This window comes from Camelus bactrianus, chromosome 6, assembly GCF_048773025.1.
Source record: "Camelus bactrianus isolate YW-2024 breed Bactrian camel chromosome 6, ASM4877302v1, whole genome shotgun sequence".
NCBI classification, from domain to species: Eukaryota; Metazoa; Chordata; class Mammalia; order Artiodactyla; family Camelidae; genus Camelus; species Camelus bactrianus.
In genome coordinates, this window is record NC_133544.1 from 2,513,734 (window position 1) to 2,541,636 (window position 27,903).

General features: G+C 44.1%; 1 protein-coding gene across 2 annotated transcripts in view; it reads left to right on the forward strand.

Annotated features, from left to right (window-relative positions):
• Window positions 1-2,652: 2,652 nt before the first annotated feature.
• The window catches only part of CDC42BPB (CDC42 binding protein kinase beta), a 92,318-nt gene continuing 67,067 nt past the window's right edge, over window positions 2,653-27,903 (forward strand). Inside the window, exon 1 of one of the 2 annotated variants that reach the window (XR_012507328.1) lies at window positions 2,653-3,141. Coding sequence is in view for 1 of the 2 variants with exons in the window: in XM_074364973.1 (XP_074221074.1) it covers window positions 2,967-3,141 (175 nt within the window). In the remaining variant the exon portion in view is untranslated. The remainder of the gene's footprint in view (window positions 3,142-27,903) is intronic. The other variant, XM_074364973.1, reaches the window with a different exon arrangement.

The window sequence follows — 27,903 nt, forward strand, 5'->3', positions numbered from 1 at the left end:
CCGCGCTGGCACCCTGACCTTGGACTTTCAGTCTCCAGAACTGTGAGGACTGTGAGAAACAGATTTCTGTTGCTTGTAAGGCACCCAGTCTATGATACTTTGTTATAGCAGCCCAAAGTGATCAAGACAGAGACAGAGGAACCTCACGGGTGTTTGAGGACACTGAGATTCCCTGGTTTGGGGGACCCAAGTGGTCACACAGCCCCTAGTTTCTGAAATAACAATTCCTACGCATAATGCCAGCTACCAACGTGTGAGCATGTACGTGAGCCAGGCACTGTTCAAAGTATTCTCCGGGTATTAACTCATTTAATCTTTCCAGAAACTCAAATGAAATACTGGGGTAGGTCCTATTATCATTCCCTTTTTCCCCCTGAAGAAACTGAGGCACAGGAAGATTTCTAGTATCCACACTAGTGGGCAAGACCCACAGGTATGCACTATGCCAAGTGCTAAGAAAAACTCCAGGGTGAGCTGGGGCCTGTTCCAGCCCAGGGAGTTAGGCAAGACTGCCCTGAAGGGACAATGTTGAAGCAGATTTGGGTTGAGCAGACAAAGTGAAGGTGGTCAGGGAAGGGCATCCAAGGTGAAGGGATTGGCAAGTGCAAAGGCCCTGAGGCAGAAGCCTGCAGGAACAGTTGAGAAGCAGCAAGGAGGCCAGTGAGACTGGAGTCAGACTGTGCAAATGGGGACACTATAGGAATGAATGGCATTGTTATATCTACACTGGGACAAAGGCAAAAAAATGGGGACCATCCCAGACAAATTCAGATGTTTAATCACATTACTTAAAAGCTAAGGTGCAGGGGGGTGGAGGGTGGGAAGGGATAGACTGGGATTTCAAAATTGTAGAATAGATAAACAAGATTACACTGTATAGCACAGGGAAATATACACAAAATGTTATGATAACTCACAGAGAAAAAAATGTGACAATGAGTGTGTATATGTCCATGAATTACTGAAAAATTGTGCTGCACACTGGAATTTGACACAACATTGTAAAGTGATTACAAATCAATAAAAAATGTTAAAAAAAAAAAAAGCTAAGGTGAAGAATTTGATCTTTATCTAACAACTGGGAAATCATTGGTTTTGGGCCATGTAATCTACTCAGCCTTTTTTTTCATTTTATAAAATTGAGATATCGCACACATAAAGTGCATAAATATTTTTAGTACAGTTTAATTTTCATGTATGTACCAACCCATGTAGCAAGATGGGTCTGGTCAAGATACAGAATATTCCTTGCCCCTCAGTTCATCATCCCTCCAAAGTTCCCACTACTGTCACCTCTAACACCAAAGACTGTTTTTGCTTGCTTTCTAGAAAATTAAGGTGCAATATATATAGTGATATGCACTACTCTTTAAGTTTGAATGTTACTTACATGTACTTCTTCATAACCACCACCCAAGTCAAATTATAGAACATTTCTAGTGGCACAGAAGGTTCCCTCCTACCCTTTCCAGTCAATACCTCCTTCACAGAGGTATTTTTATCTCCATAGATTAAGTTTTGCCACAGGCTCCTTTGCTGCTTCTTCAAACCTTTATCTGCCCCATCATCTGCTCTACCTGGCTGCCCTGCTCCTACTGACGCTCCCTCCCTCCTTTCCATCCCAGATTAGGGTTCCCTTGCTCCCCAGCCCTCACCCACCCATGGCCTCAGTGACCTCCCACAAGTTCTGGGCGGCCCCTCCTCTCCCGATGCCAAGGATTCCTTTGGGCGGGAGGTACTCTCCATCACTCTCCTTCCCCTGGCCACACAAATAAACCAGCAATCTTAGTACAAGCAGTGACTCGCTAGGCAAACTCAGCCTGGAGACAAACAGCAGGCTGCTTCCTGCCAAACTGCCACACTAAGGCATCTGTTTGCGGGGAGGGGTACAGTCTGAAGTGGCCACTGCGGGTGCACCATGAATTCACGGGGCGCCGCTCTACAGCAGCCCCCGCCCTGTCCCGGTTCAGCTTCAGCCTCCCGTGCATCAAGCCAGAGGTGGGCCGCGTTTCCCAAAATGCCTCTCGCAGCGCAGGCGAGCCTTGGTTTTAAAGCAGCTAGTCATGCCGCCGAGGCCACCAGAGCTGCGTCTGCGGAGAGGCTCTCGAAGCCCACGTCAGCCCACGGGCCACGAAGCCCCCGGCATCCCAGGGCTCGCGGGAGCTGCTCCGAGCCGCCAGGTCCCCTTCGGGAGCCGGACGTGTGCGTTCGGGAGCGCGGGCCCGCACACAGAGGATGGTCCGCGACGCGCTCGCGCACGCCGCCCGGGCGCCCTCTGCGCACGCGCCGGCGCCGCAATCTCGGCGGCGCACTGGCCCCTCGAGCGCCCCGCCCCCGCCGGGCGCCGATCCCCTTCCGACCGCCCCAGCATCCCGGCCCCTACGGCAAGCGGCGAGGTCCGATCCCGTCGGGAGCCGGGAGCCGGGAGCGCAGGGGCGGGGCGGCGCACTGAGGTCAGCGCGGCGGCGGCCGGCCCAGCCGTGGTTGGCTGCGCCCGCGCTGGCCGCGCCCTGGTTGGCTACGGGCCGCGGGGCTGGGCCGCCGGGTCGGGGCTGGGGTCGGGACTCGGGCGCCGGCCGGGCTTGCGCAGCGCTCGGCTCCGCGCCGCTCTAGGTCGGCGGCGGGCGGCGGGCGGCGGACGGCGGGGAGGGCGCGGCCGCGGGCGGGGCTGAGGGGCGCGCGGCGGGGGCGAGGAGAGGGCGGGCCGCGTCGGGCGGGGAGGGCGGCGGCGCCGAGGGGAGGAGACCGGCCCATGGACCCGCGGGGCCCGGCGCCCCAGACGCTGCGCCGCCGGGACCGAGCCCAAGATGTCGGCCTAGGCCGGGGCGCGACGACGCGGACTGGGCGGCGACGAAGCGCCTCCGCTGCCGGAGCTCGCGGCCGCCGGGCTCCCGAGGGCTCGCCCTGACGGACTGGCCGAGCGGGCGGCGAGAGGCCGGCGCGTTGGGAGCGGGCCGCGCGGCACCATGTCGGCCAAAGTGCGGCTCAAGAAGCTGGAGCAGCTGCTCCTGGACGGGCCCTGGCGCAACGAGAGCTCCCTGAGCGTGGAGACGCTGCTCGACGTGCTCGTCTGCCTGTACACCGAGTGCAGCCACTCGGCCCTGCGCCGCGACAAGTATGTGGCCGAGTTCCTCGAGTGGGGTAAGTGCGCGGGCGCGGGCCTGACCCTCAGCCCCTCCGACCCCCGCCCGCTCACCCTCCTCCCCACCCTCCTCCTTTCCGTCCTCCGGCTTCCGCTCATCCCGCCTCGTCACCGCTCCCAGACTCGCCGCCCCATCCCTCTCGGCCGCTCTTTGCGCTCTCATCCCTTCGTGGCTCTCCGTCCCGCCCTGCCCTCCTCCTTGGCCTTCACACATCCGCATTAGGTCGTCCCGCCCCCTCATCCTCGGAGGAGCCACATCCTCGGTTCCCACCCCCGCCTCCCGACCCCCCTCCCCGACCGCCGGCCGTCGCCCCGGCCGCTTCCTAGATCCACCCTCCGAGTCTGGATGTCGCTTCCTGCAGCACTCCCTGGGATATCCGCCCCCGCCCCCGCACCGCGCCTTTGGGGTCCGGAGGCAGCGTCGAGTTCTTCCCCCCACATGCCCTGCTGGCCTGTAGAGGCAGCGGCGTGTGCTTTTTTCATCTGCCTCCCCCACCCCCGTATATCTCCTGGAGCGCCCCCCCCTCAGGTGACAGCCTGTCTACATCCCTTTGGTGTCCAGGGCCTGTACACCCCTTTTTACTGTACCACCTCTAAGGGAATTTTAAGGTTAAAAGCCTTATTTTGAATACGTTATGCAAGAGCAAATTGATTTTTTTCATTGTAATTGTGCCAGACCCTTGTTTAATTTTGGGGCAAACTGAAACTGTTAGTGTATGGAAGTCACCTAAAATTTTTCTTCGTCCGATCTTTGCATGCCTTCTCTAATTTGAGCAAGGTTCTATAATGCTGTAATCATTGGTCCACTAACCGGTTATGCTTTATTAGGACAAAAATTTGATTAAGCTATTTTACAGTTACTAGAATGAGAAGGACAGTTACAAGTGTAAAGTGAAATTCTTTTACTTTATCTCTCCCTAACTTAGGCATCCTGTCAAGATCCTCAGACTCACCTAAAAGCACTGAGAAGGAAGATGCAATACTTCTGTTCAGGGTTCAGGTCAAACCTATGAAAATGTTATCCTTGGATCATTTGCGTCACTGGGTTAGGATTGTGTGGTTTGAACCAGTAATTTCTAATCTTTGGGGCTGATAAAGTTGACATTTATGTGAAGAAACAAATGTATTCCATAGTGAGGCCACCTACTCTGCCAAAATGATAGTTGGAATTTGGAGTTTTGTTTACAAATTGAAACTTAAGTTGCGATGTTCTTTAGAGGGCTTCTGTTTTTTCTCTTGGGAGAAATACTGACACAATGGCTTGTGAGAGCAGTAGTAGATGGAGGTCCAGGGCCCCAGGATATAGCCTGCTATGCTTTATTTTGGTGGGGACCATCATTCTTGGTTACATACAATATCGATAGAGTAAGAGTACTATTCATTTTCTGGAATCATTTATCAATGACATGATTTCCAACTGATTAATTAACTGGCTTCACAGTTGTTTTGACAGTGAAGTCTTTGGTGTTTGTTACATTCGAACCTTCTGAATGTTGTATTTGCCGTTCCTGGCTGAGCATTTGATCTTGAAATCCAGACAGTTTCACAATCAGGTTCAACTCAGTGCTTCGTGTGTGAGTAAATGTGTGACTGAAAGGAGGAAGCAGAGGAAGGCTGAGTTAACTGGTAAGGTGTGGTCCAGCCGGCCTCTGGTCTGGGGACGGCGGCGCCTTGGAGGGGCTCATCCGGAAGGCCAGACGCCCTGTGGACCAGTGGTCCTTGTGCGGCCCCATCACCACCAGATGGTACCAGCCACTCTGAACTGGTGGGCTTCACAGGAGGAAGCTCTTTTCAGCCTGTGTGGAGGTCTTACTTTATGAGATTTGGCTTTTCTAAGTTTAAACAGAAGCTGTGTGCTGTAATACAGAAAGATTTTGAAAATTGTATTCTCACTCTTTGGAAATTATGGTTACAGATAAATCACATTATCCTGAGAACTCAATTTGCCTGGAAGTGTAAACTTCAGATTACAGGGAAAAAGAATGGACTTAAATTTAAGGTGGCATTTTAATGGACTAGTAATACATTTTAGAAGTAGTGTTTAATCTGATCTATCTAAGCACATGCACCATTGTAATCCTAAGTGTGTGTTGCTAGTTAGAGTGTGTGTCTCCTCATTATTTAGTGTTCCTTGGGACGCCCAGTTACTGCGATTGGAAGGCAGCAGCCTTTCAAATGGAATTGTTTGTGGATCATTCTGACTTTCAAGTAGAATTACTTCTGCTCAAGAAGCGTATGTATATGTAAGCTGTCAACCTGTGGGTTGTTGAGTTTTTGGATTTGCACTCTGCGTGGTGTTTGAGACCTCTGATGTGTTGAGTCCTGTTATGCAGAGGGCCAGCCTTGCTAGGTGTCTCATGACAGTTATGTAGAATTCTTGAAACTCAATGAAGAAAACCAGCCGATTCAGCCCAGATTTTAAGACTTATTGGGGAGTCTTTGAAGAAATTTGGAAAGTACAAGTAATGAAGTTTTAAGAGAAGATCATTTCTGGCTCCTTTTTTCTTATTTCCACAGTGGTTGCATGGGACAAGACTCATCCAAGCTGTCATTGTAGGTTTTGTCTTTAATTTTCCCTTGATTATGTTTATAGTTTGATTAGCTTCCTCTATGAAATCCTGGACCTTAATTAAAAGTTGGAAATACACTGCTTTGCATGTGTATTTCTTTAAGCTATTTTTTAATGCAAATTTGATACTGTTTGAACCACAGCATACGAAACACTTTGAAATTTATACAAGTAAACAGCAACAAATACGGACAACGAAATGAGCTGAATTTATTGTCTTTTATCTTTGTTATATAAAAATACTTTCACGTGCATTACATATTTTTTTCATGGCTTAAAAATAATGGCTAGTGTTGTATTTGGATGGAGCTGATGTCTGAAGCCCCAGTCCATTGGCATTGGAAGGACCACAGTGGCCCTCGTCTCTGGCCCCCCAAATGACCTGCAGACCAGGTGGGAGGCCTTGGGCTCGCTGATAGAGGCAGATCTGACTCCTAGTCCGGGGCATCTTCTCTCACGAAGCCACTGTGGCTCCTCTGTAAGGAATAGAGTTAATCTTTGTAGCCTTCTGTTTAATTCCGTCATTTGTGGTTTTTCTTTCTGTGAATGGGACAGTACCTTCTCAGAGGTCTCCATCTGTGTGAATTCCTGTAGCTGCTAGTGTAGGGATGCTAAGCCCCAGGTGTGAATGGGATGACTCTATGGAATTTCATGCCTTCAGGCTTAACTGATGGTGCTAAACATCTCAAGATACATTTTAATCTTCATGGTTTCTTCAGAGAGAAGTTTTGCATAACATGGGAACACCTTTTTTAAAGAACAGATTTAAGAAACAGGTCTTTTGGATAAGATCTGACTTGTAGGGAAATACTGGGATTTCATAGTAAAAATTAGGTTTAGAGTAAATAGCTATTTGAAGTGCATAGTGATATCGAATATGGCATGCAATATATAACCACTGAACATTAACCGTCCAGCCTTATTACCCTTTCTCTCTTAAAACCTCCTCCGTTGACAGTTGGGCTTTGAAGTGAGCAGCAGTTGTCTGTGTTAAATCTAGACTTGGAATAAGTAAAACTGGAGCTGGAGTGGGTTGTTCTCACCTGGAAATACCACTGTGTGGGCTCCCTGAAAAAGCTTACAATGTACAGTGAATTGTTCTTCAGGAGAAACGCTCAAATGCGTGTAAGGTCAAAACTCAGGACTCTGCGATGTGGACAGGAGCCCCTCCGCCTGCCTTTGTCCTCCTCTTGTCGCAGCAGCTGATGCCTGTGTGAGCTGACGTCTGTGATGCTGGATAAACACGCCAGCAGACTGTTAATTCCAAACTACGTTAAGTGCGACAAAACCATTGACTGCTTTCCTTTCCTTTTTCTTTTTTTTTTCTTTGCAAGCTGAAGAGGAGTTTATTCTGTAAAAAGGCCATTTTTTGTCCCTTTTTTTTTGGGAGGTACTGGGGATTGATCCTAGGACCATGTACATGCTGAGCATGCACTCTACCAGCGCCTTAACTTTTTTTTGGTTGAAGTATAGTCGGTTTACAATGTTGAGTTAATTTCTGGTGTACAGCGTAGTGATTCATATATGTCTATATCTGTATATTCCTTTTCATTTTCTTTTTCATTATAGGGTGTTATGAGGTATTCAGTATAGTTCCCTGTGCTGTACAGTAGGGCCTTGTTGTTTGAGTGCTTTTCTTGGTAAAGAGGCAAAAAGTATTTTTGAGCCTAATAGAGTAAAAGGATCATGCTGGAAGAGACTAAATGCAGATTTTTACTTTTTTTTTTTAAAATAAAAAAGATGATAAGATAAAATTAAAGAAAAATTTGAAGCAATTAAAAACATAGAAGACCCTGTAATCCCATCACTCTGAGCCCCAAAACATAACACCTTTTATTCCCTGTCCCAAGTTTGATTCTTAGGATGTTCCAGAATGATGGTGTGTTAGGGTTGTCTTAAATTTGTGTGAGCTTCTCACATAAATGCTGTCTTACTGAGAGGAAAATATGAGAGGAAAATACTTTCCTTACATTTAAAATTATAAGTTGTTTGACAGTATAAACTATGTATGGTAATTTTTGAAGGCTTAATTTAGATTTAAAATCTAAGAGAAAATTCATTTTTTTAGACAAATAAAACAGCTGTTACCTATGAGATGGAGGCTGCACTTTACAGTGTGATTTTAAATAATCTGTGTTGCATGTTAGGTTTTTGGTCAGTTTTACTGACTGGTAGGTAACTGGCAACAACATTGTTTTCAGATTAAAACTTTGCAAAAAGCGTCAATTATATACTAAGAGACTGGGTTTTTGTTAGCTGTAGGAAAGAATTGGGAATTCAAAGAGAAATTTGAATTGAATCTCATAATAGCTTGTTTCGTGTTAAAGCTTCTTTGGAGGCATGGAACTTACTCTTCTAAAGGGACTCCTGACCTTACTGGCATGGCAGTGATTCCTGTAGCCTCCAAAATCAGTCATGGGTTTGAAAACTGTTAGGAATTTGAGAGATCAAGTGATCTGTCCTCCCTCCCATTCCCCGCCCCCTTTTTGGTTCAACCAGGCTCTGGACATTTTCCATATTCATTTCTGAGCAAGCAGCCCTCAAACCAGGCTTTCTCTCCTCCACCGGACCACGGTCAACCCTGGGCCTCCTCGCTGACACCTGCTTTGTTATATCTCAGCCTGATTTTAGCCTTTCCTTTCCATTTCCGTTGTCACTGGCCTAGCTGAAGCTCTCAAGCCCCCCGAGCTCAGTGATAGCCTTTCTCACTTGAAGGTTTAAATACCTCTGCTAAATCAGTCTTAAACACTGCACGTGATTTTATCACTCCCCCTTTCAAAACTTCTACAATGACTTTATATTCTGTTGGCCTTGAAAAACTCAGGTCTGAAATCCGTGGTCCAGGGTTAGAATTTAATATTGACCTAAAAAGACACAACCAATCCTAGTTTTAGAAGTTGAGGTTAATGGCACTTTTAACCATAACCTGTGGACTGATTTTCTTTAAATATGATTTTACTTTTATTAAAGTAATGCATTTCCTTAGTTTTAAAAGTCAAATCGTTCCACGGAGTTATAATGCAAAACAGTGGTTCCTCTACCAGCCTGTCCACTCTGGGATCTGACTTCTCCTAAGCAGCCACTTTTAACCCTTTTGTTTCTGCTTATAATCAGCTGTCTTAGCATCCCATTCAGCTGCCAGTAACAGAGGACCCGATAACTGTGACTGAAACAAAATCAAGGTTAATTTCTATTTTCATGTGAAATTGGGATGTTTGCAGTCTAGGGCTAGTAAGACAGCCTCATTCCAAGACGTCTTCGGGACCTGGGCCCATTCCTGCTCTCAGTGCACTGTCTGGTCTGCTGCTGGCCATACCGTCCACCTTTTAGGCAGCAGGGTGCGGGTGTTATGTTACTGTGGGGGAGAGTCTTGGATATTAATGGCTATTTATTTAGCGATTTCTGCCTCAAGCTCCGTGTTCCCACACAGCGTGCTTGCACTGCGGGCTTCTGGGTTTCCATTTGAGACGTGCTCTGTTAGCTTCCTCCTGTGGAAGAGAAGGCTGCAGAACTTTACATCTCCTCCCCCGCATTGCCCGAACACACACTCCCCTTGCTCTTTCTGTTTTTTCCAAATATGGCTATATAGTAATTGTTGTTTAATTGATATTCAGCGTGTGTTATCATCATTGGGTAAATATCGTATCAGCTAAGCCACATAGGATACAGTTAATTCCCTGTCTTGCTAAGATAAGAATCCATTCTTGTGTTTATTGGAATGAGTTATTTTTTCTCTCATTTAGCTTGGATGCCAGTGTGCAGTCATGAATGTCATCCGGGTTTTTAAACAGAATTCCCCAGGACAGTCAGACACCTCGAGTAGTCTGTCACTTTTCATCCCTCGCAGAACCCTTGTCTTCCTGTTCCCGTCTCGGCTGCTTGTTCTCTAGGCCCTCGCAGTCATCCTGGGATTTCTCTTCTTTCCCTATGGAATTCTTTTTGTGCCTCTCATCTGTTGAATGGGAATTCCTGGGTCCCGTGTCTTTCTCCTTCAGGTGGATTGTATGTCCTAGTGGCTTCCTGAGAAAGAGTTCATCAGAGAGAGATTGTTTTGAGACCTGGCCTGTCTGAAAATGCGTTTTCTTTCCTCACACTTGAATGACAGTCTGCCTGGGTACTACATTCTAGTTAGAAATCATTTTTCCTCTGAGGTTTGAAAAGCGTTACCCCATTGCTGTCTACCTGCCATTGTTATGGGACACCTGAGGCCGCTGTGATCCCCAAGCCTTTGTGAGACTTGTTTTCAAGGTCTTCTGTTTACCCCTCAGGTCCCTTGGTAGTAGGTCTTTTTGGTGGGGACACTTGGGTCCTTCAGCTCTCCGTAGCTTTTCTTTGTTACTTCTCGATGATCTCTGATTTCTCCATTCGAGCCTTTTCGATTGCCTGTTATTCAGAGGTTGGGCCTTCTAGAGTACTGCGCTAACTTCCTTTCTCCTACTTTTTTCCATTCTTTGATCTTTTTGTTCTGATTTTTCTATGAGAGATCCTCAGCTTTATCTTCCAGTCCTTATGTTGAATTTGTATTTCTGCCATCATATCTTTCACTTGTTCTCAGTATTCCTTTTTGTAACATCTTGTTTTTGTTTCATGAGGGCAATACTTTTAAAAAATATTTCTCTTCCTTTTTAAATTGATTATATACACTCACTTATGTTATATAGACATTTCCTTTTGTTTTATGTGTTATCTCTGTTTCTTCTGAGTCTTTTTTTATCCTGTTTCCTACTCTGGTCTTTGTCTTTGATGTCAGAAGCTCTTCTCCAAATGTCTAGTGATTCTTAGCTGTCTTACCATAGTTACGAGTGGGCTGATTGAAACTCCATGTGCACGAACTTTAGATGGTGAGTCTTTCACCATTAGGAAATAGAGTGGGGACCTTGCCAATTTGAGGGGCACTACCAGTTGCTGAAGTAAGTCCTCCTCTGGGCCTGTCAGTTTCCCCAGAGAGGGGTTTCCTGTCTCCTGCCTGGATGGTGGGGAGTGTGGTCTGTGGCCAGCTGCCAGTTTTCTGGGAAGGCGGGCGAGGTGGAGGAGGGCTGATGGGCTGGGGGAGATTGGGGTGTCACCGCTCCTCCTCAGACTCAAAGCCAGCCCTCTTTTCTGTCCATTATTGTGTCGCCCTGCAGATCCTGGTGTCGCTCCTAATTCCCGAGCGGCATCGCCGACCTCACACACAGTGAACATCTAGTTCTCTAGCTTTGCAACGCGAGATGCCTCTTGTTCGTTTGCCTTCTTGTTTGTTTGCCTTCCCCGCTGTGCAAAATTGTGTTGAGTATTTCTAGTCTGCTGTCAGCTCTGTCATCCGTTCAGCGAGTATTCTTTAAGGATCCAAGAAGTGTCAGGCGCTGCAGTTGAACAAAGCAGAATTCCTGTTGTCTGGAGCCCCTGGTAACGGGAGGCTGGGCCCCAGTGTAGGGTACACTCTAGGGGACCGGCAGGTACCCCAGTTTTCATCTCCATGTGAAGTCAGGATGTATAGTTACTATTTTATTTTTTTGGATTTATTGCCTTTCTGTTATATTTACTCATTTATTAGAAAGCTTTCCCCATAAGTAGAAGAAATGGGAATAAGGGAGGGCAGGTGTTTGTCTAGTAATTGCCCAACATTGGAAGAAAGGGAGGGAGAAAGGGTAACAGGATGTGAGGAAGGGGGATTCCATGATGGGTGTGCTGAAACCAGAAAATCGGGGGCTCCTGAAAAGTGGCTGGGAAGAGGGCTGGGGCTGCACCCGGGTGGGCGTGGGGCGAAGCGGGAGTGCGTCTGCAGAGATAGGTAACATGGCCGTGTTGGCGACTGGGTGTTTGTGATGCAGGGGTCCTGTGTATAAGCTGCTTTTCTCGAAGTGACACAGAGCTGATTCTAACTCCAAAGCGTTTGGTATGTAGGAAGAAATCACCAATTTAAAATAAAGAGCAAAATAAGAAATGTTCTTGCCAGTCATAATTTTTTAAAAGCATAAATAACAGAAACAAATTCCAAGGGTAAATAGACCTCCCTTACCATGACACGCAAACTATATTTTAAGGCTGTTGCTCTGTTGAGCTTTACCCCTGTTCGTGTGAAATAAGTGAGTTGAAATAATTGAATTTCTTTCATTTTGTTTAAAAATTTTAACTCAGGAGGGTAAACTTATTTTTTAAACTTATATTATTTTTAACTTGAAATAGCATTTGTATTGATTCTTCATTATTGGGGAAGATGCTGATTTCATGACTGGGTATATACATAAATGGATATGCAGCAGTCTTTAAAAAATAATTTTGCAGCTTGGTCACAAAAGGATTTGTTTTCTTTTTTTAACCCTGAGTATTTGAAATCAGATTGTTGAAAAGTCTAATAAGTATATTGACAAGTCACCTTTCTGATGTGCCCTTGAAATGAATCTGGGAAAATCGTGATGAAGCACTGCTTTCGAACATGTGGGATATGTTGTCTAGCAGCAAGTTGTGGGTTATTGGGAATGCTCTGTTTCCAGTTCCACCGGTTAATTATGGAGTCATGGATAGCATTTATATTAGACTGTATTAGGACAAAAAATGTTTCTCAAAATATCAGGCATCATTATGGTTTTATGTAACCCAAGTGATAAGCCTAGATATATTTTCTCGTACAAATATTTGATTTTTTTAAAGCAGGATTTATGTTTATGAGGTTTTGATAATCCTTGTGAAATGATATGTTAAGAGGGTTATTGAACAAAAACCAAATGTCTATCAGCAATATGAGAGAAACTTGAGTGACACAGCTAACTGGTTAAGTTTGTTTTAAGTGAAAAAGGAAGTTTTCTCTGCTGTTTACAGTTACTAGACACTTTTGTTTCTCCCCTTCTCTGCCCTTCACTCCCCTTTTCGTAACAGCTTTATTGTGATATATTCCACATACAATTTACCTATTTTAATTGTATAGTTCAGTAACTTCAGTATTTCATAGAGTTGTGCAACCATCTCTACTGTTTGTTTCTGTCTTAGCTCTTTTCTTTTAGTTCTTTTTTTATTGATTTTTTATTTTTGTTAATGGAGGTATTGGGGATAGAACCTAGGACCTCCTGGATGCTAAGTATATGCTCTACCACTGAGCTATACCCACCCCTCTACTGTTTATTTCTGAACATTTTCATCACCACAAGAAGAAATCCTGTACCCTTTAGCTGTGACTCCCAATTCGTCACTTCCCCCCTTCTCCCACCCACCAGCCCCAGGCAACCATTAATCTAGTTTCACTGTATATTTGCCTCTTCTAGACATTTCCTATAAATGGAATCATATAATATATGGTCTTCTGTAATTGGATTCTTTTCACTTAGCATGGTGTTTTCAAGGGTATATCTGTATTTCATTCCTTTTCGTTGCTGAATAATACTCCATTTAATGGATAGTCCATATTTTGTTTATCCAGTATTCCGTTCATGGGCAGTTGGGTTGTTTCTACCTTCAGGCTACTATGGATGATGCTTTCATGTACAGGTTTTTGTGTGGACCTATGTTTTCATTTCTCTTGATTGAATCCCTGGGAGTGGAACTGCTGGGTCATTTGGTAACTCTATGCTTAGCGTTTTGAGGAACTGCCAGATTGTTTTCCATAACGACAGTACCAGTTTACATTTCCCCTAGTGGCTTATAGGGTTCCAGTCTGTCCTCATTCTCACCAGCGCTTGTAATTACTCATCTTTTTTATTGTAGCCATCCTGGTGTGTGTGAACTGGTATCTCATTGTGGTTTTGATTTGTTTTTGCCTGAAGGCTAATGATGTTGAGCATCTTTTCTTATTAATTTATTGTTTTGTTTATTGACCATTTGTATATCTTCTTTGGAGAAATGTCTCGTCAAGTCCTTTGTTTATTAATTGTGTTGTCTTTTTGTTGTTGATTTGTAAGAGCTAGTTATATATTCTGGATACAAATCCTTTGTCAGACATTATTTCCAGATATTTTCTCCTATGCTGTAAGTTGTCGTTTGACTTTCTTGATGGTTTCCTTTGAAGCCCCAACGTTCTTTTTTTAAATTGAAGTACAGTTACAGTGTGTCAATTTCTGGTGTACAGCACAATGTCCCAGTCATGCATATACGTACATACATTCATTTTCCTTTTTTCCCCATAAAAGGTTATTACTCGATATTGAGCATAGTTCCCTGGCTATACAAAAGAAACTTTTTAAAATCTATTTTTATATATAGTGGCTAACATTTATAAATCTCAAACTCCTAGATTTATCCCTTCCCAGCCCCTTTTCTCACCATAAGATTGTTCACTAAGTCTGTGAGTCTGTTTCTGTTTTGTAGATGAGTTCATAGTATCCTTTTTTTTTTTTAAGATTCCACATATGAGTGATATCATATGGTATTTTTCTTTCTCTTTCTGGCTTACTTAGAATGATGATCTCTAGGTCCATCCATGTTGCTGCAAATGGAAGCCCTTAAGTTTTTAATTTTGGTGAAATCCAATTTAACTTTTTGTTTGTTGCTTTGCTATCATATCTTAAGAATCCATTGCTAAATCCAGGGTCACAAAGATTTACACCTGTGTTTTCTTCCAAGAGTTTTATAGTTTTGCTTTTATATTTAGGTCTTTGATCCATTTTGAATCAATTTTCATGTAAGGTGTGAGACGGGGTCCAAATTCATTCTTTTGCATGTGGCTATCCTGTTTTTCCAGCACCATTTGTTGAAGAGATTGTCCTTTTCCCACTGAATAGTCTTGACATTCTTGTCAAAATCAGCTGACCATAAATGTATGGTCTTATTTCTGGGCTCCCAGCTTTGTTCTGTTGATACCTATGCCTGTCCTTATGCCCCGAGCACACTCTCTTGATTACTTTTGCTTTGGTAGTAAGTTTTGAATCCAAGAAGTTTGAGTTCTCCAACTTTATTCTTTTTCATGATTGTTTTGGCTATTCTGGGTTCCTTGAATTTCCATATAAATTATAGGATCAGTTTGTCAGTTTCTATAAAGAAGCCATCTGGGATTCAGATGGGGATTGTGTTGAATCTGTAGATCAATTTGGGGACTATTGCCATCTTAACGTTGTTAAGTCTTCCTTTCCCTGAATACAGTATGTCTTTCCATTTATTTAGATCTTTAAATTGTTTTTTCAACAAATATTTTGTTGTTGGGGAGGGTATAGCTCAGTGGTAGACTTTGCACTTAGAATGAGTAAGGTCCTGGGTTCAGTCTCCAGTACCTCCATTAAAAAAATATATTTTGTTGTTTTCAGATTTTAACTTGTTTTTACCTTTTTATTGTGGTAAAATATATATGACATAAAATTTTCCATTTTTAATTTTTAAGTGTTCATTTAGCTGCATTGATTCCTTTCACAAAGCAGAATGTAAGATTTGTAATTATTTTGTTAAATTATTCCAAAGATTTTTTATTTAATACTATTGCAAGTGGAATTGTTTTCTTCATCTCATTTTTGGATTTTCATTGCAAATTTATACAAATACAATTGACTTTTTGTAGTGATTCTGTATCCTGCAAAATTGCTAAACTCATTTATCAGTTCTAATGGTTTTTTAGTGGATTTCTTAGGACTTTTATATATAAAATCATGTTACCTGTGAATAGAAGTAGTTCTGCTCCTTCTTTTTCCACTTCAGATGCCTTTTATTTCTTTTAGTTGCCTAACTAACTGTCCTGGCCAGAGCCTCCAGTAGTGTGGAGTGGAAGTGGCAAGCATGGACTCTTCTGTGTTGTTCCTGACCTCAGGGAGGAAGCATCTGAGTCTTCACCATTACGTGTGCTGCTGGCTGTGAGTTTTCATGGATGCTCTTTATCAGGTTGAGGAATTTCCCTTCTGTTCCTAGTTTGTTGAGTGTTTTTTCATGAAAAGGTGTTGGATTTTGTCAGCTGCTTTTTTGCATCCATTGAGATAATCATGTGGCTTTTGTTTCTTATTCTGTTGATGTGGTGTATTACCTTTAATTGATTTTTGTATGTTGAATCAACCTTATATTCCTGGGATAAATCTCACTGGGTCACAGTGTACAATGCTTTTTATATGCTACTGGATTTGGTTTGCTAGTATTTTGTTGAAGATTTTTGTATCTATATTCACAGATACTGGTCTGTGGTTTAGTTTTGGTATTTGATAATACTGGCCATATAGAATGAGTTAGGAAAAGTTCTCATATATATATATTTTTTTTTTTTTGATAATGCCGGCCATATTATATAGAATGAGTTAAGAAAGGTTCTGTTTTGTATATTTTTTGATAATACTGGCCACATTATATAGAATGAGTTAGGAAAGTTTCTCTTTTGTATATTTTTTTGAGAGTGAAAAGCTAGTATTCATTCTTTCAGTGTTCAGTACAATTCACCTGTGAAGCCATCAGGGCTTCGTGGTTAGGTTTTCTGTTATTAGTTCAATCTCTGTACTTAGTGTAGATCTATTCTTACTTTCTGTTTCTTCTTGAATCAGTTTTGTAGTTTTTGTCTTTTCAGAAATTTGTCCATTTCATTTAGGTAAATTTGTTGGCATACAGTTGCTCGTAGTAGTTCTTAATCCTTTTATTTCTGTAACATCTATAGTAATGCCCCCTCTTTCATTTCAGCCTAGCAATTTGAGTCTCCTTTTTTCCCCCCTTGGCCAACTTTAAAAATGGTTAAAATGGCAAATTTTATGTTACATATATTTGATCACATCAAAAAAGTAATTGCAAGTAAAAGTAATTGAAGCCCATCCATATTGTTGAATGTAAGTAACTACAGTTAGTTCTTTCTGCTTGTGGTAGAGTATTCCACTGAATTCACATATTACAGTTTATCCATTCACTCCAGATGGACATCTGGGTTGTCCAGTTTGGGACTATTAATGAAGAGTGATGCTGCCAGAAATTGTTTTGGTTTTTAAAATTCTCCAGAGAGAATTAATGAGTTTTCTGAATTCAGTGTGTCTGCCGTATCATTAGTCAGTTTTTCTTTTTAAAAAATTCCTCTCCAGACATTTCTTGAGTTGCTCTTTAACATTGAATTCTGTAGTAGTTTGTGGATTGTATTGCAAGTTGAATGATACTTAAAATATTAATTTCTTATCTGAGAAAAATATTCTCCAGTAAAATGAACTTTAAATGTTTTTAAAAATAAGATTTGGTGTAGAGAAGTTTAGCTGTTGTTTTCCATTTTCCCCATAGTTCTCCAGTACTGCATTTGAAAGGGAGTCTTTAGGTAAACATTTAGCAATGAGCGTATCACTGTAGACCTTTTGACAGTGGAGTCCAACGTGTGTGCTGCTGTACTGGTATTCATCAGGTGCAGGATATGTATCTATCATGCTGAATACTGAAAGCGTTCCTCATGTCAGCCTTGCAGAGTTTGTACAGAATTTTTACCAGCTCATAAAACTGTTTTATGACCCGGAAGGAATGCCAGAAATAAAACAAACGAACTCATAACAAATAAACTAGACATGTAGCTGACTTTCATGCTCAGATATGCTTCCAGTGAGAACTGCCGTGTGGTTTGTGACAGGAGCTTGTGGCGATTTGGATTCAGTCTGTTTGGGTTTCAGTTGGTTTGAGGGTTTGTAAAAGGAAACTCCTTTTTCAAAACTATCTAGCCTAGAATTCCATGTCATGCCTTCAACTGTCCTCCATTTAGAAGGTGAAATAGTAGACGACCCCATATTTGAAAATGTCATCGTTCCTATTTTGGAGTGGCTTGAATTTTTCATATGTTGATATTCTTTGTCTTTGTAATCAGTGTTAGTAAAAGTGATAGCAATTGGTATTATTTCCTAATTTCATTTTAAAACTTTTTATTGTAGGAATTTCAAACACATTAAAAAGTAGGAGAGTGGAATAATGAACCCCTTGTTTCAGTCACCCAGCTTCCATCACCCAGCTTCAACAGTTGTTAAATCATGGTCTGAATAAAAATTACTTCATTTTTATCCCCCTTTCCCTAAAAAGAGTGATTTTGAAGCAAACCGTAGACATCTGTCATCTTACTGGTAAATGTTTCCACGTATACCTCAAGGGCTGTCTTGAAAAACACAGCCGTAATAACATTGCAACATTGAAAAACGTAACAGTGATTCCTCCCTGTGATGAAATACTCAGTGTTCAGGGTTCTCCTTTTTTGTTGTTTGCGGCTGATTTGTTCTCCAGGAGACAGAACAAAATCTGCCTGTGGCGTCTGGACCGGACACCTCCTCGCCCTCCTCTGACTGAGGCTCCGCTCCCTCTTTCCCTCAGGCAGTTTATCTGTGGAAGGAACCAAACTGCTTGTCCTGTCTGCTTGTACCGTTTGAACTTACTCGTAGTGTTTTCCTAGCTGGACAGATTTGGCTTTTGACAAATCATTCCTGTACTGTTGGCCCAGTATGTTTTGTGGGAACCAGAACTATTGAGGACTAAATTGATGTAAGAAATTAGATATTGCTTATTTCCTTTGAAATCCCCCCTTCTTCCTGTGAGGTATGTTCTCATCAGTACCTGATTTGGCCTACAAGCCTGGGTGTGGACACGGTGCCCAGTGGTTGATGTGTTCTGGGTGACGCTGCAGGGGCTTGGGCGGGGCAGGGGTCAGTTATTGCCTCCTTTCCCTCAGCCCCTGTGGAGGGGCTGGGGACCCTCCTTTCTCCCCCAGCCCCGGTCTCTGATTTGCTTCCCCCAGTTCCTGGCTTGGGCATCTTAATGAGCGCTATGAAGATTTTAAGAGTTGATTAATGTTTAGCTAATGTCCTTCCTTTCCCCCCATACTTCTGTATTGGCTTGTTCAGCTTTTTCCTAAAAATTCCTTAGAACTCTTTGTATTAGGGAAATCAGTCCTTTTTCTGTATTCTGCTTGATGGTTTTTCTTAGATTGTCTTTTGTTAGCTCTTGCTGGTGTTTTGTTCTGTCATTACTGCAGTTTGAAGTGGAGGGTGCTGGGGCCTGAAGTCTCCAGTGCCGTCCCCCTTCCTGTGCCGGATGCCCCTTCCCAGTGTCTGATGCCCCGCTTCCTGTGTGGGCTGGCAGCTAGGCTGGGCTCTCACCTGCTCCCTTAGACGCCGTGAGCACTGCCTGCCCTGAGGTTGCAGAGAATGCCTGATGGCCCGAGTCCAAGGCAGCGTCCTCTGTCTCGGGAAATGAAAAAGGAAGTCAGAGGAGGGTGCAGGGTGGGAGTCTGGGGACCTGCAGCTGGGAGCGGAGGTCAGGGCCACGTGAAGGGGGAAAGCAATTCTCAAAGGGTAGAAGCCACCCAGGAGGTGGAAGGAAGTGTAGACAACCTTGTAGCCCGAGAGCCACTGACCTCCTCTCGCCCTGCCTTGTCCCCCACGCCGCCCCCAGCCCGGGCTTTGCTGGGTGACCCTGGGGTCCTGGGGGGAGGTTGCATCCACAGCACTGCGCAGAACCTCGCACCAGCTGCCCCGCAGCCGGTCCAGTCTCCTCAAGGGCGCATTCAGGGAGCTTCCCGAGTATACCCCGCCCGGCTGCCCCGCCCTGCCTTGTGGAGCCTCCCCCCCGCCCCCGACAGGCTCCTGGGGAGAAGTCCTGGATCCCGGAGGACTGCGGGGTGGAGGGCGGCCCGGGCTCTGGGGCTCGGACAGGAGTGGGGGGTCGGGGTCTGCCCGCCGCAGCCCTGAGACACCATCCTCGCCTCGCGGCGGTGGCGGTGTCCGGAGGCTGTGGTGTGAGTGTGAGGGCCACCCGGGAGGGGAGCTGCGGGGCGGGGGACTGGGGGGCCGTGTCCTCTGGGCCGGCTGCACCCTCCAGCCACCTAGGGAGCCCCTCAGGTGCTGTTGGGCTCGGTGGCTTGTAGCTCCATCCTGGAAATGTTAGTGGGAGGCGGCTCCTACCTGGGACGTCATGGCTGTTCTTTGGGGACACGGGAATCGATGTCAGTGAGGATGCGCTTTTTTTTTTTAAATTAAACTAAATTAAATTTATTTATATTGAAGTACCGTCAGTTACAGAGTGTCAATTTCTGGTGTACAGCACAATGTCCCAGTCATGTGTATACCATACATATATTTGTTTCAGTATTCTTTTTCATTTAAAGTTATTACAAGATATTGAACATAGTTCCCTGTGCTCTACAGAAGAACTTTAAAAAAAATCTATTTTTATATATAATGGCTAACAAGGTCTCACTTTTTAAAACATGATCTTAAGCTGTTAGGTTTTTCAGTTGAGCTAAAGAGAAACTGATTCCCACTTGTCTGCGTGTGACGCTATCGCTGTGGCTGGGTGTCTTCCCTGGTTCTACCGAGGAGTCAGCCTGCAGGGGACCTGGGGGCCAGTGTGGTGTGGGGGGCCTGGGGGGCCTGTGTGTGATGTGGGGGCCTGGGAGCCCTGGTTTGGTGGGGAGGCCGGGGCCGGGTGCAGTGGGAGGGGACTGGGGGCTTAGGTGCAGTGTAGGAGCCCTGGGGCCTGGGTGCAATGGGGGGCCCTGGGGGATGGTGCAGGAGCCATCACTCGGACCGCGGGGCCTTCCGTCATCAGGTAACACTTGGAGTAGAATCTTCTGTCTTTACTGAAGAGGTACGCCATTTGTGGAATGGCTCTTAGCCTACACATGCAGGCTAAATATGGTAAAAGCTCAAATGAATTTTGGGTAAGAGAGGATTACCCATGAAGATTTAACCTTTTTTTTTTTTTTTTTAAAAACACTGTAATGTTCTTGGTATATCAACCATCCAATTCAGAGACATTGCCAGATCAGACTTGGGTCATTCAGTGTTTGGCTCTGGACGGTTACTGTGAGCATTGATGAAAATGGTTGTATACGGAGATTTAGGAACTTAAATAGGACTCTACTTGGTCTCAGGATGTATGCTAGAATTTTTTTTTAACCCTGACATAAATTTGTTTTTCTACTGTTTTTAAGTTGAATGCGTTTTTTTTTAAATTAAGTTGAATGAGTTTAAAACTAAGTAACAGTCCTGTTGAACAAGAGCGCCCTGTTCTTAGACAGGAGAGTACACTCCATCCCCACTGGGGCAGGAGCTCAGAATGTAATGAAGGGCTTAAATGATGTTGGAAATCCCTCTTGGAAGCAGTAGATTTTGTGTTATTCAAACTAGGTCAGTGTTGGAGTGTTCTCGGAGGCCGGGCCTGTGAGGTCAGGGGCTCTTACTGAGCATCCTTAGGGCCGGACGGGGAGTGGCCTTTTCGCAAAGTGCTGGTGAAAGAAAGTGATGAGAGAAGGGACCAGGGAGGAGCAGGGCCAGGAGCAAGGCGGGGGAAGGCCTGTGTCCCAGAAGAGGGCCGTGTCCTTGCACCTACCTGAGCGCGAGCGGACACCGGGAAAAGGAATTGAGGTGGAGGGAGCACAGCGAGTCTTCTGTGATGCGTGTATGACCACAGCGCGATGACCTTGGCTCTGTGTATGGACACAGCGAGCCCTGTGCTCGTGGCAGGCATCCGTGTCTCAGCTAATCCTCCCCACAACCCTCAATTCTGGGATTACCCCTGATTTACCCATGAGGAGACCAGAGCTCAGATCAAGTATCTTGCGACACCAGTAGGGCAGTCAAGTCTAAGTCAGGTGCCTGCTTTCAGCCAGAGTCTGTGGCTTAATTTCAGTTATTTCTTTAAATATATTTAATACTTTTTGAATAAGTGAATGAATGAATCATGGGCCCAAGCAGGCTTTGTTGTAACACATTTTTTTAAGGTTTATTATTGTTTTACATATATATAATTCGGTGACTTTTTAGTATATTAACAGAGTTGTGCAACTATTACCACTAATTCTAGAACATTTTCATCACCCCTAAAAGAAACCCCACTCCCGTTAGTAGTCACTCCCCTTTCCCCCTTACCCCAGCCCCTGGCAACCGCTGATCTTTTTGTCTCTATGGATTTGCCTGTTCTGGACATTTCGTGTAAGTGAAGTCATAAAACACGTGGTCTTTGTGACTGGCTTCTTTGGTTTAGCGTCGTGCTTACAGGATTCATCCATGTTGTAGCGTGTGTCAGCGTTTTCTTTTCATGGCTTGCTAATACTCTGCTGTATGGATAGGGCACATTTTGTTTATCCATGCATCAGTGGATAGACCTTTAGGTTGTTTCCAGAAAGGTTTTGGGTACTATGAATAATGCTGCTGTGAACATCTGAGTACAAGGTTTTGTGTAGACGTATGTTTTCATTTCTGTTGGGTACATAGCTAGGAGTGGAATTGGTGAGTTATGTGGTAATGCCATGTTTAAGCATTTTGAGGAACTACTAGACCGTTTTCCCAAATGACTGTGTCATTTTATAGTCCCGCTGGCAGTGTGGGAGGGTTCCTATTTCTCCCCCTCCTCATGGACACTTGCTGTCATTGTTACTGTTTTATGTTCCGCCTACTGGGTGTGAAGTGATAACTCGCTGTGGTTTTGATTTGCTTTTCTCCCTGATGGCTAACGATATTGAGCATCTTCTCATGTGTTTATTAGCCATTTACGTATCTTCTTTGGAGAAATGTCTGCTCAGATCCTTTGCCCGTGTTTTAATTGGGTTATCTATCTTTTTATTAGTGAGTTTCAAGAGTTTTTTGTATATTGTAGATGCAAGGCCCTCATCAGATATGTGAATTTGCATGTATTTGCACGTTTGCTTACATATTCTCCATTTTGAGGCTTGTCATTTTACTTTCTTAGTGGTGTCCTTTGAAGCACAAACATTTTTAGGTTTTTTTATGTATTTATTTTTTCTTCTAGTTTTATTGAGATATAATTGACATAGCACTTCATACGTTTAAGGTGCACAGCATAATGATTTGACTTAAGTGCATCATGAGCATCCATCATCTCGTGTTGATATAAGATTAAAGAATAGAAAAGTTTTTGGGTTTTTTTGTGATGAGATAAAGAGATGCAAACTTTCGGTTACAAAATAAATGAGTTACAGGTATGAAATGTACAGTATGGGGAATATAGTCAGAAATTATGTAATACCTTTGTGACAAGTGACAGTGAGTCTTACGTTGATCATTTTGAAATGTACAGAGATAGTAAATTGCTGTGTTGTGTACCAGGAAATAACATAGTGTTGGTCAGTTATACTTCAAAAATAAGCAATTAAACAAGCAAACTCATAAAAAAAGATCAAATTGGTAGCCATCAGAGAGTAAATCCTCATCAGTAGAAGAGTTCTTATCACAAGAAAAAGATATTTTTTCACAAGTTCTCTGAGCCCACTGTGGTAATCATTTCATGATGAAAGTATGTCAAATCATTATGCTGTACATCTTAAATGTATACAATACTTATGTCAATTATATCTCAATAAAACTGGCACAGGTGTTTTTTAAAAAGGATTTACTCTTAATTTACATCCCTGGTACTTATAACTGGAAGCAAACATTTTTAGTTTTGATGAAGTCCCAAATAGTTTTTAAAAATGTTCTCACTTGTGCTTTTGGTTTCATAGTTAAGAATTCATTGCCTAATCCAGGATCACAAAGATTTGTACCTGTGTTTAAGAATTTTAGCTCTTACTTTTAGGTCTTTGATCCATTTTGAGTTAATTTTCATGTATGGTATGAGGTGGGAGTCCTTGTTTATTCTTTTCTGTGTGTTTGTCCACTTGTCCTAGCACCGTTTGTGGAGAGACTGTTCTTTCCTCCTTGACTTTTCTTGGAGTTGTGTCTGTTTCTTACAATGAAATCACGAATAGTTTGTGTCTGATTTCTTAAGCTTTGTGGTCTGTTCTTAAGATTCATCAGTGTTGTATGTAGCAGTGGATCATCCTTTTTTGTTGGTGAGTAATATTCCATTGCATGAACACATATTATGTATCTGTTTGCTTGTTAGTGTACATCTGAGTTGCTGTCAGTTTTTGAGGGTTATAAATAAAGTTGCTATGAACATTTTTATACCTCTGGTAGATGTAACTGGGTCATAGGATGCATTATGTTATGTGCGCTTAAGACATAAAACACAAATAGGGGAATGGAATGGCAATAAATCAGATATTCTGTTTAGAGGAGAGTGAAAGAATTGTTTACTTGGATTACCAGTTTTCAAAGAATTGGAATGATACAATTCACCTTTAACTAAAATGATACTGGCTACCATTGACTGTTGGTTCCTCAGAAGATATACTGATTGTGAAATTAGAAGTGGCTGTTATTTTACTGTGCAGACAGAAAACCATACTTTTCTAAATTCGCAGCAATGGCACACAAAATTTTGATAAAAATACTGCCTATTGTAAGACAGTTAAGAACAGCAAGAAAAATAAATGGAGTTAATTTTTTCCTTTAGTTTTTAAAACAAATTTTTAATGTTATAGGAAAAATAAAGAGTCATATATGTGGGAAATAAAGATAAATAACAAGGAAATTGGACTCAGACACAGTAAACAGTCTTATGGTTACCAGGAGAAAAGGGGTGGGAAGGGATAAATTGGGAGTTTCAGATTTGTGAATATTAAGTAGTATTTATAAAATGGATAAATAACAAGTTTTTCTGTATAGCACAGGGAACTATATTCAGTATCTTATAGTAACCTATAATGAAAAAGAATATGAAAACAAATGTGTATATATATGTATGACTGAAACATTATGCTGTACACCAGAAATAATTGATGTATTATAAACTGACTATACTTCAACAAAAAAATAACAAGGGAGTTGAAATACCAAGCATATATATGAACTTGGGCTTTGTGTTTTCTGTTTGCTTATTTATTAAGAGCAGGTGATAGCTGTCCTTTAGGTTTTAGAGATTGTTATATATTATACAGCCCTGACACATATGTAGCTGTTCAGAAAGTGGTGATATTTTATCAAATATTTGGGGTGGAAGAAAGAGTAGAAGACAAATTTAAAGTGTTAAGTCAAGATCCTATCTTCCCATGTCTCTTAAATTGAACCACAACTTTGAGTTAATCGTAACAGAATATTGGTGGATATTACTTGGTTGCTAAAAGTTCCTCCAGTTACTGAAATTAAGTTGCCCTCCTTTGAATGTGTTAATTTAGTGATGATTTGCAAACTTCTTACTTTCTTATTTTACTCTTTCCGCTCCCTTCTTAGGCCATTTTCTTTCTAGAACCGTTTTTATCGGTGTCTTCTGTTATATTTCCTGGGACTAGTGTCCTCTAGAAATGTGCCAGCAAGGCTCAGACTCAGGGAGAGAGTCAGGGACCCAGGGAGAGTGAATTAGGACCTGCTCTGTTACAGGATTCCAGGGGCAGAGCTTTGGGGCTCCTTGTGGTCCTTGAGTTGCGGTCAAACAGAGGTGCTGTGCATCCCAGGCAGTCGGGAAGAGTGGAGGCGGCCCCTTCCTTGCCGCCCTCGCAGCCTCCTCCCTGCCCCGGTTGTGTGGGAGGGCGCCTCTGTCTATTTAGGACGCCGTGGCTTTGTGCTGGGAGGTGTGAGGAGTTAGGGGTTTCCCCTCTGGCTCTGCACTGAAGCTCAGCTCATTTCCCGCATCCCTGCTCCTGGTGATGACCTCGCCCTCCAGGGGCGTCCCGTCCTGGTGCCCTGTCCCAGTGCTGCGTGTGTGCCAAGTCCTGTCCCCCCACAGAGTGCCCGGCACTGTATAGTGCTTTTTGTCTTTAAAGTCACTAAATAGAATGCTGAGGGTAAAGTTGGTCAGTTACTAAGATTCCTAGACACCTAGTTAGCAAGTAAGATTTGGAATTACAAAACCATGTCTAGAGTGGCCATGTGCTGTGTTGCTGAGTTAGCAAAAGGCCAGACTCTTGTCACAGATGGTCTTAAATACCTCAGTTTATCAAGCTGTGAAATCTGTTTCATCAAAATATATATGTATATAATCCCAGTAGTTGATAAAGCAGTTTGTGTGTTTATAAATATATTTTCTTTATCAAAGTTTTTACTCAAAATTTAGTAGAGAAAGATCAGGAAAAACTGAGGAAAAACCATTGAGTAAAATCATTAATTTCTATTAAAAAAGTAGTCATAAAGTCATAAAGCGCTAGTGAGGGTACACGGAGTGGGAGCTGGTGCTGGTGAGCAGCCCTCTAGGAGAGGCATCGCCAGCTACTGGGCACAGCCATAGAATTCCTGGGTGCCATTAATGTTCATTTCAAAGAAGCAGCTGCATTCTGTGGATTGCTTGTTGAAGCTTGAGACATGTATTTTGTAGCCCTAGAATTGTGGCGCATCATAGCATCTAAGCCGGCAAAAACAAACCTGTGTTCGTCACCTCTGAGGTGTTCGGAAATGTCCATCCTGTCCCTGTGCTCCGTTGGGCTAGTCCACCAGTGCAGTCAGGCTCGTCCCCCCCCAGCCCCCGACTGCCGCGCTTGTCAGGGCCACTCCAGTCCCCGCGTGCCAGCCCCGGTTAATTCTCAGCCTCCAGCGTGGGAGTCCTGGCTTACGGCACACAAGCTCTCCTCTTCTCCCCATCCTCCCGGCGTCGAAGCTCCCCGGGGCTCGGTCCTTGGTCCCCTCCTGCCCCTCATCGAGGCCCAGGACCCTAATGTCAGCTGTATACTGGGCCCCAGAGTCACAGCTGCAGCGCAGGCCCCTCTCTGGAGTGCAAGTCACAAATCCAGCTGCCTCCTGAGTGTCTGCTAGACGTGTGCAGCTCACCCCACGGTCCGCTCCGTCCCTGCCTGCCTTCCCCACCTCACCTGGCACTTCCCTCCACCCAGCTGCTAAGGCCAAGGCCGTGGATGATTCTCTCACTGCACGTCCAGTCCAGCAGGAGTCCTCTTGGCTCCACCTTAAAAATACAGTCAGAATCTGACTGTTCAGACCACCATCACGATGTAAACTGTAACTCTCTTCCTGCCCCATCACATTCCCAGTTTCCCTGGTTTTTTCCTTTTGTTCAAAGAATTTGCTGTTGTCTACATAACCCACTTGTCCTTTTATATGTGTGTATATGTACGACTTTGTCCGTGTCTCGCCCCGTTGAAGCGTGAGCACAGTGACCTCAGGGGTCTCTGCTTGCTCACAGGTACGTTCCTGTCGCCTAGAGCAGCCCTGCAGAGTGGGCGCTTGATAAGTGCTTGCCTGGTTGACTCTGAGGTTGAGGCCCGTGAACAAAGCCCCGGGTCCTCTCTGACTAGGGGGCAGCTGGGGCAGCGGCTGTGCCGTGGGCGGCACTCTCACTCGGTGCTGCGGTTCACAGAACGCTCTCACACATTTTCTCCTCAGTCGCTACTCAGCCAGCACAGATGCGCAGCAGCGTTTCATCCCCCTGTGCAAAACCCGCGGCCGCTCTGGGTCCCTCCTCCCCGCCTTTCCTTGCTCCCGCTGCTCTTGCCTAAGCCGCCCGCTGACGACGTAGGCGCGCACACGCCCTCCCCGTCCAGCACAGTCGCAGGACTTCAGGGTTGATTTTAAAACCTGTGTCTTGACAAAGCTTTTACTTGTTTTTCCCTCTACCGCTCCTCCACATCCCATTTCCAAAAAAAGAGAAAAGATTGTAGGTTCCCTCCCTGTACCCTCATAGCTGGTTTCTTTTCTCTTTTTAACAACTTTATTAGGATAAAATTCATAGACCATAAAGCCCACCCAATATAGGTTGTTTCTTAAAACTCTTTATGGTTCTTACCTTGCTCGTCCACGTGCTGTATTCTGTGTTTCAGTCCCTGTTCTCTGCCAAGCCAGGAGGACTCTGAACGGCAGGAAGGTGGCCTGTGCAGGGGTTCCCAGTCGGACTTTCCTCAGTAAATGAGGTTTGAATTGAATTTGGACTGGAGGCCTGCATCACTTAGGCCTTGCAGGGCGTGTTAGAGGTGGGGAAGAAAGTGGTGCCTTCCCGCAGGACTGAGGAGCACTCCAGGACAGGGCCAGAGGGTCACCATCAGCTGACACTGTCTACAGCAAGAGGAGCCCTGCCAGCGAGTGGGAGCTGCGCCCGCGGTGGTCCCGGAGGACCGGCCAGCTCAACTTCTACCTGCCCACGGAGCCGGGCCTTTTTGAATTCACCCTCCTGATTCCAGATGTTAAAGTGAAATTTCTTCGGAACTGTCGCATTTGAAGAGCGGTGTAGTGAAGAGGGTGTGGAAGGCTTATGGTTTGAAGAAAAACTACAAAGATGGTTGAAAGAGAACTGAACAGTGTTGAGAGGAATGAGAAATTGTGATTGTCCCAGGTGCAGAACAGAAGCATCAACCAGGTCTTTTTATTCCAAGACCGAGTTGTTCTTTATTGGTAAAAAAATCAAGTGAAAGAAACAGACAAGTTGCTGAATTAAATTACGACTTTTTTTTTTTTTGAGTTAAATTCTGGAATGGGTGCATTAGAGGGTAAGAAAAACCTGAAACTATCCTCCCCCCCCATATCTGTCTTGG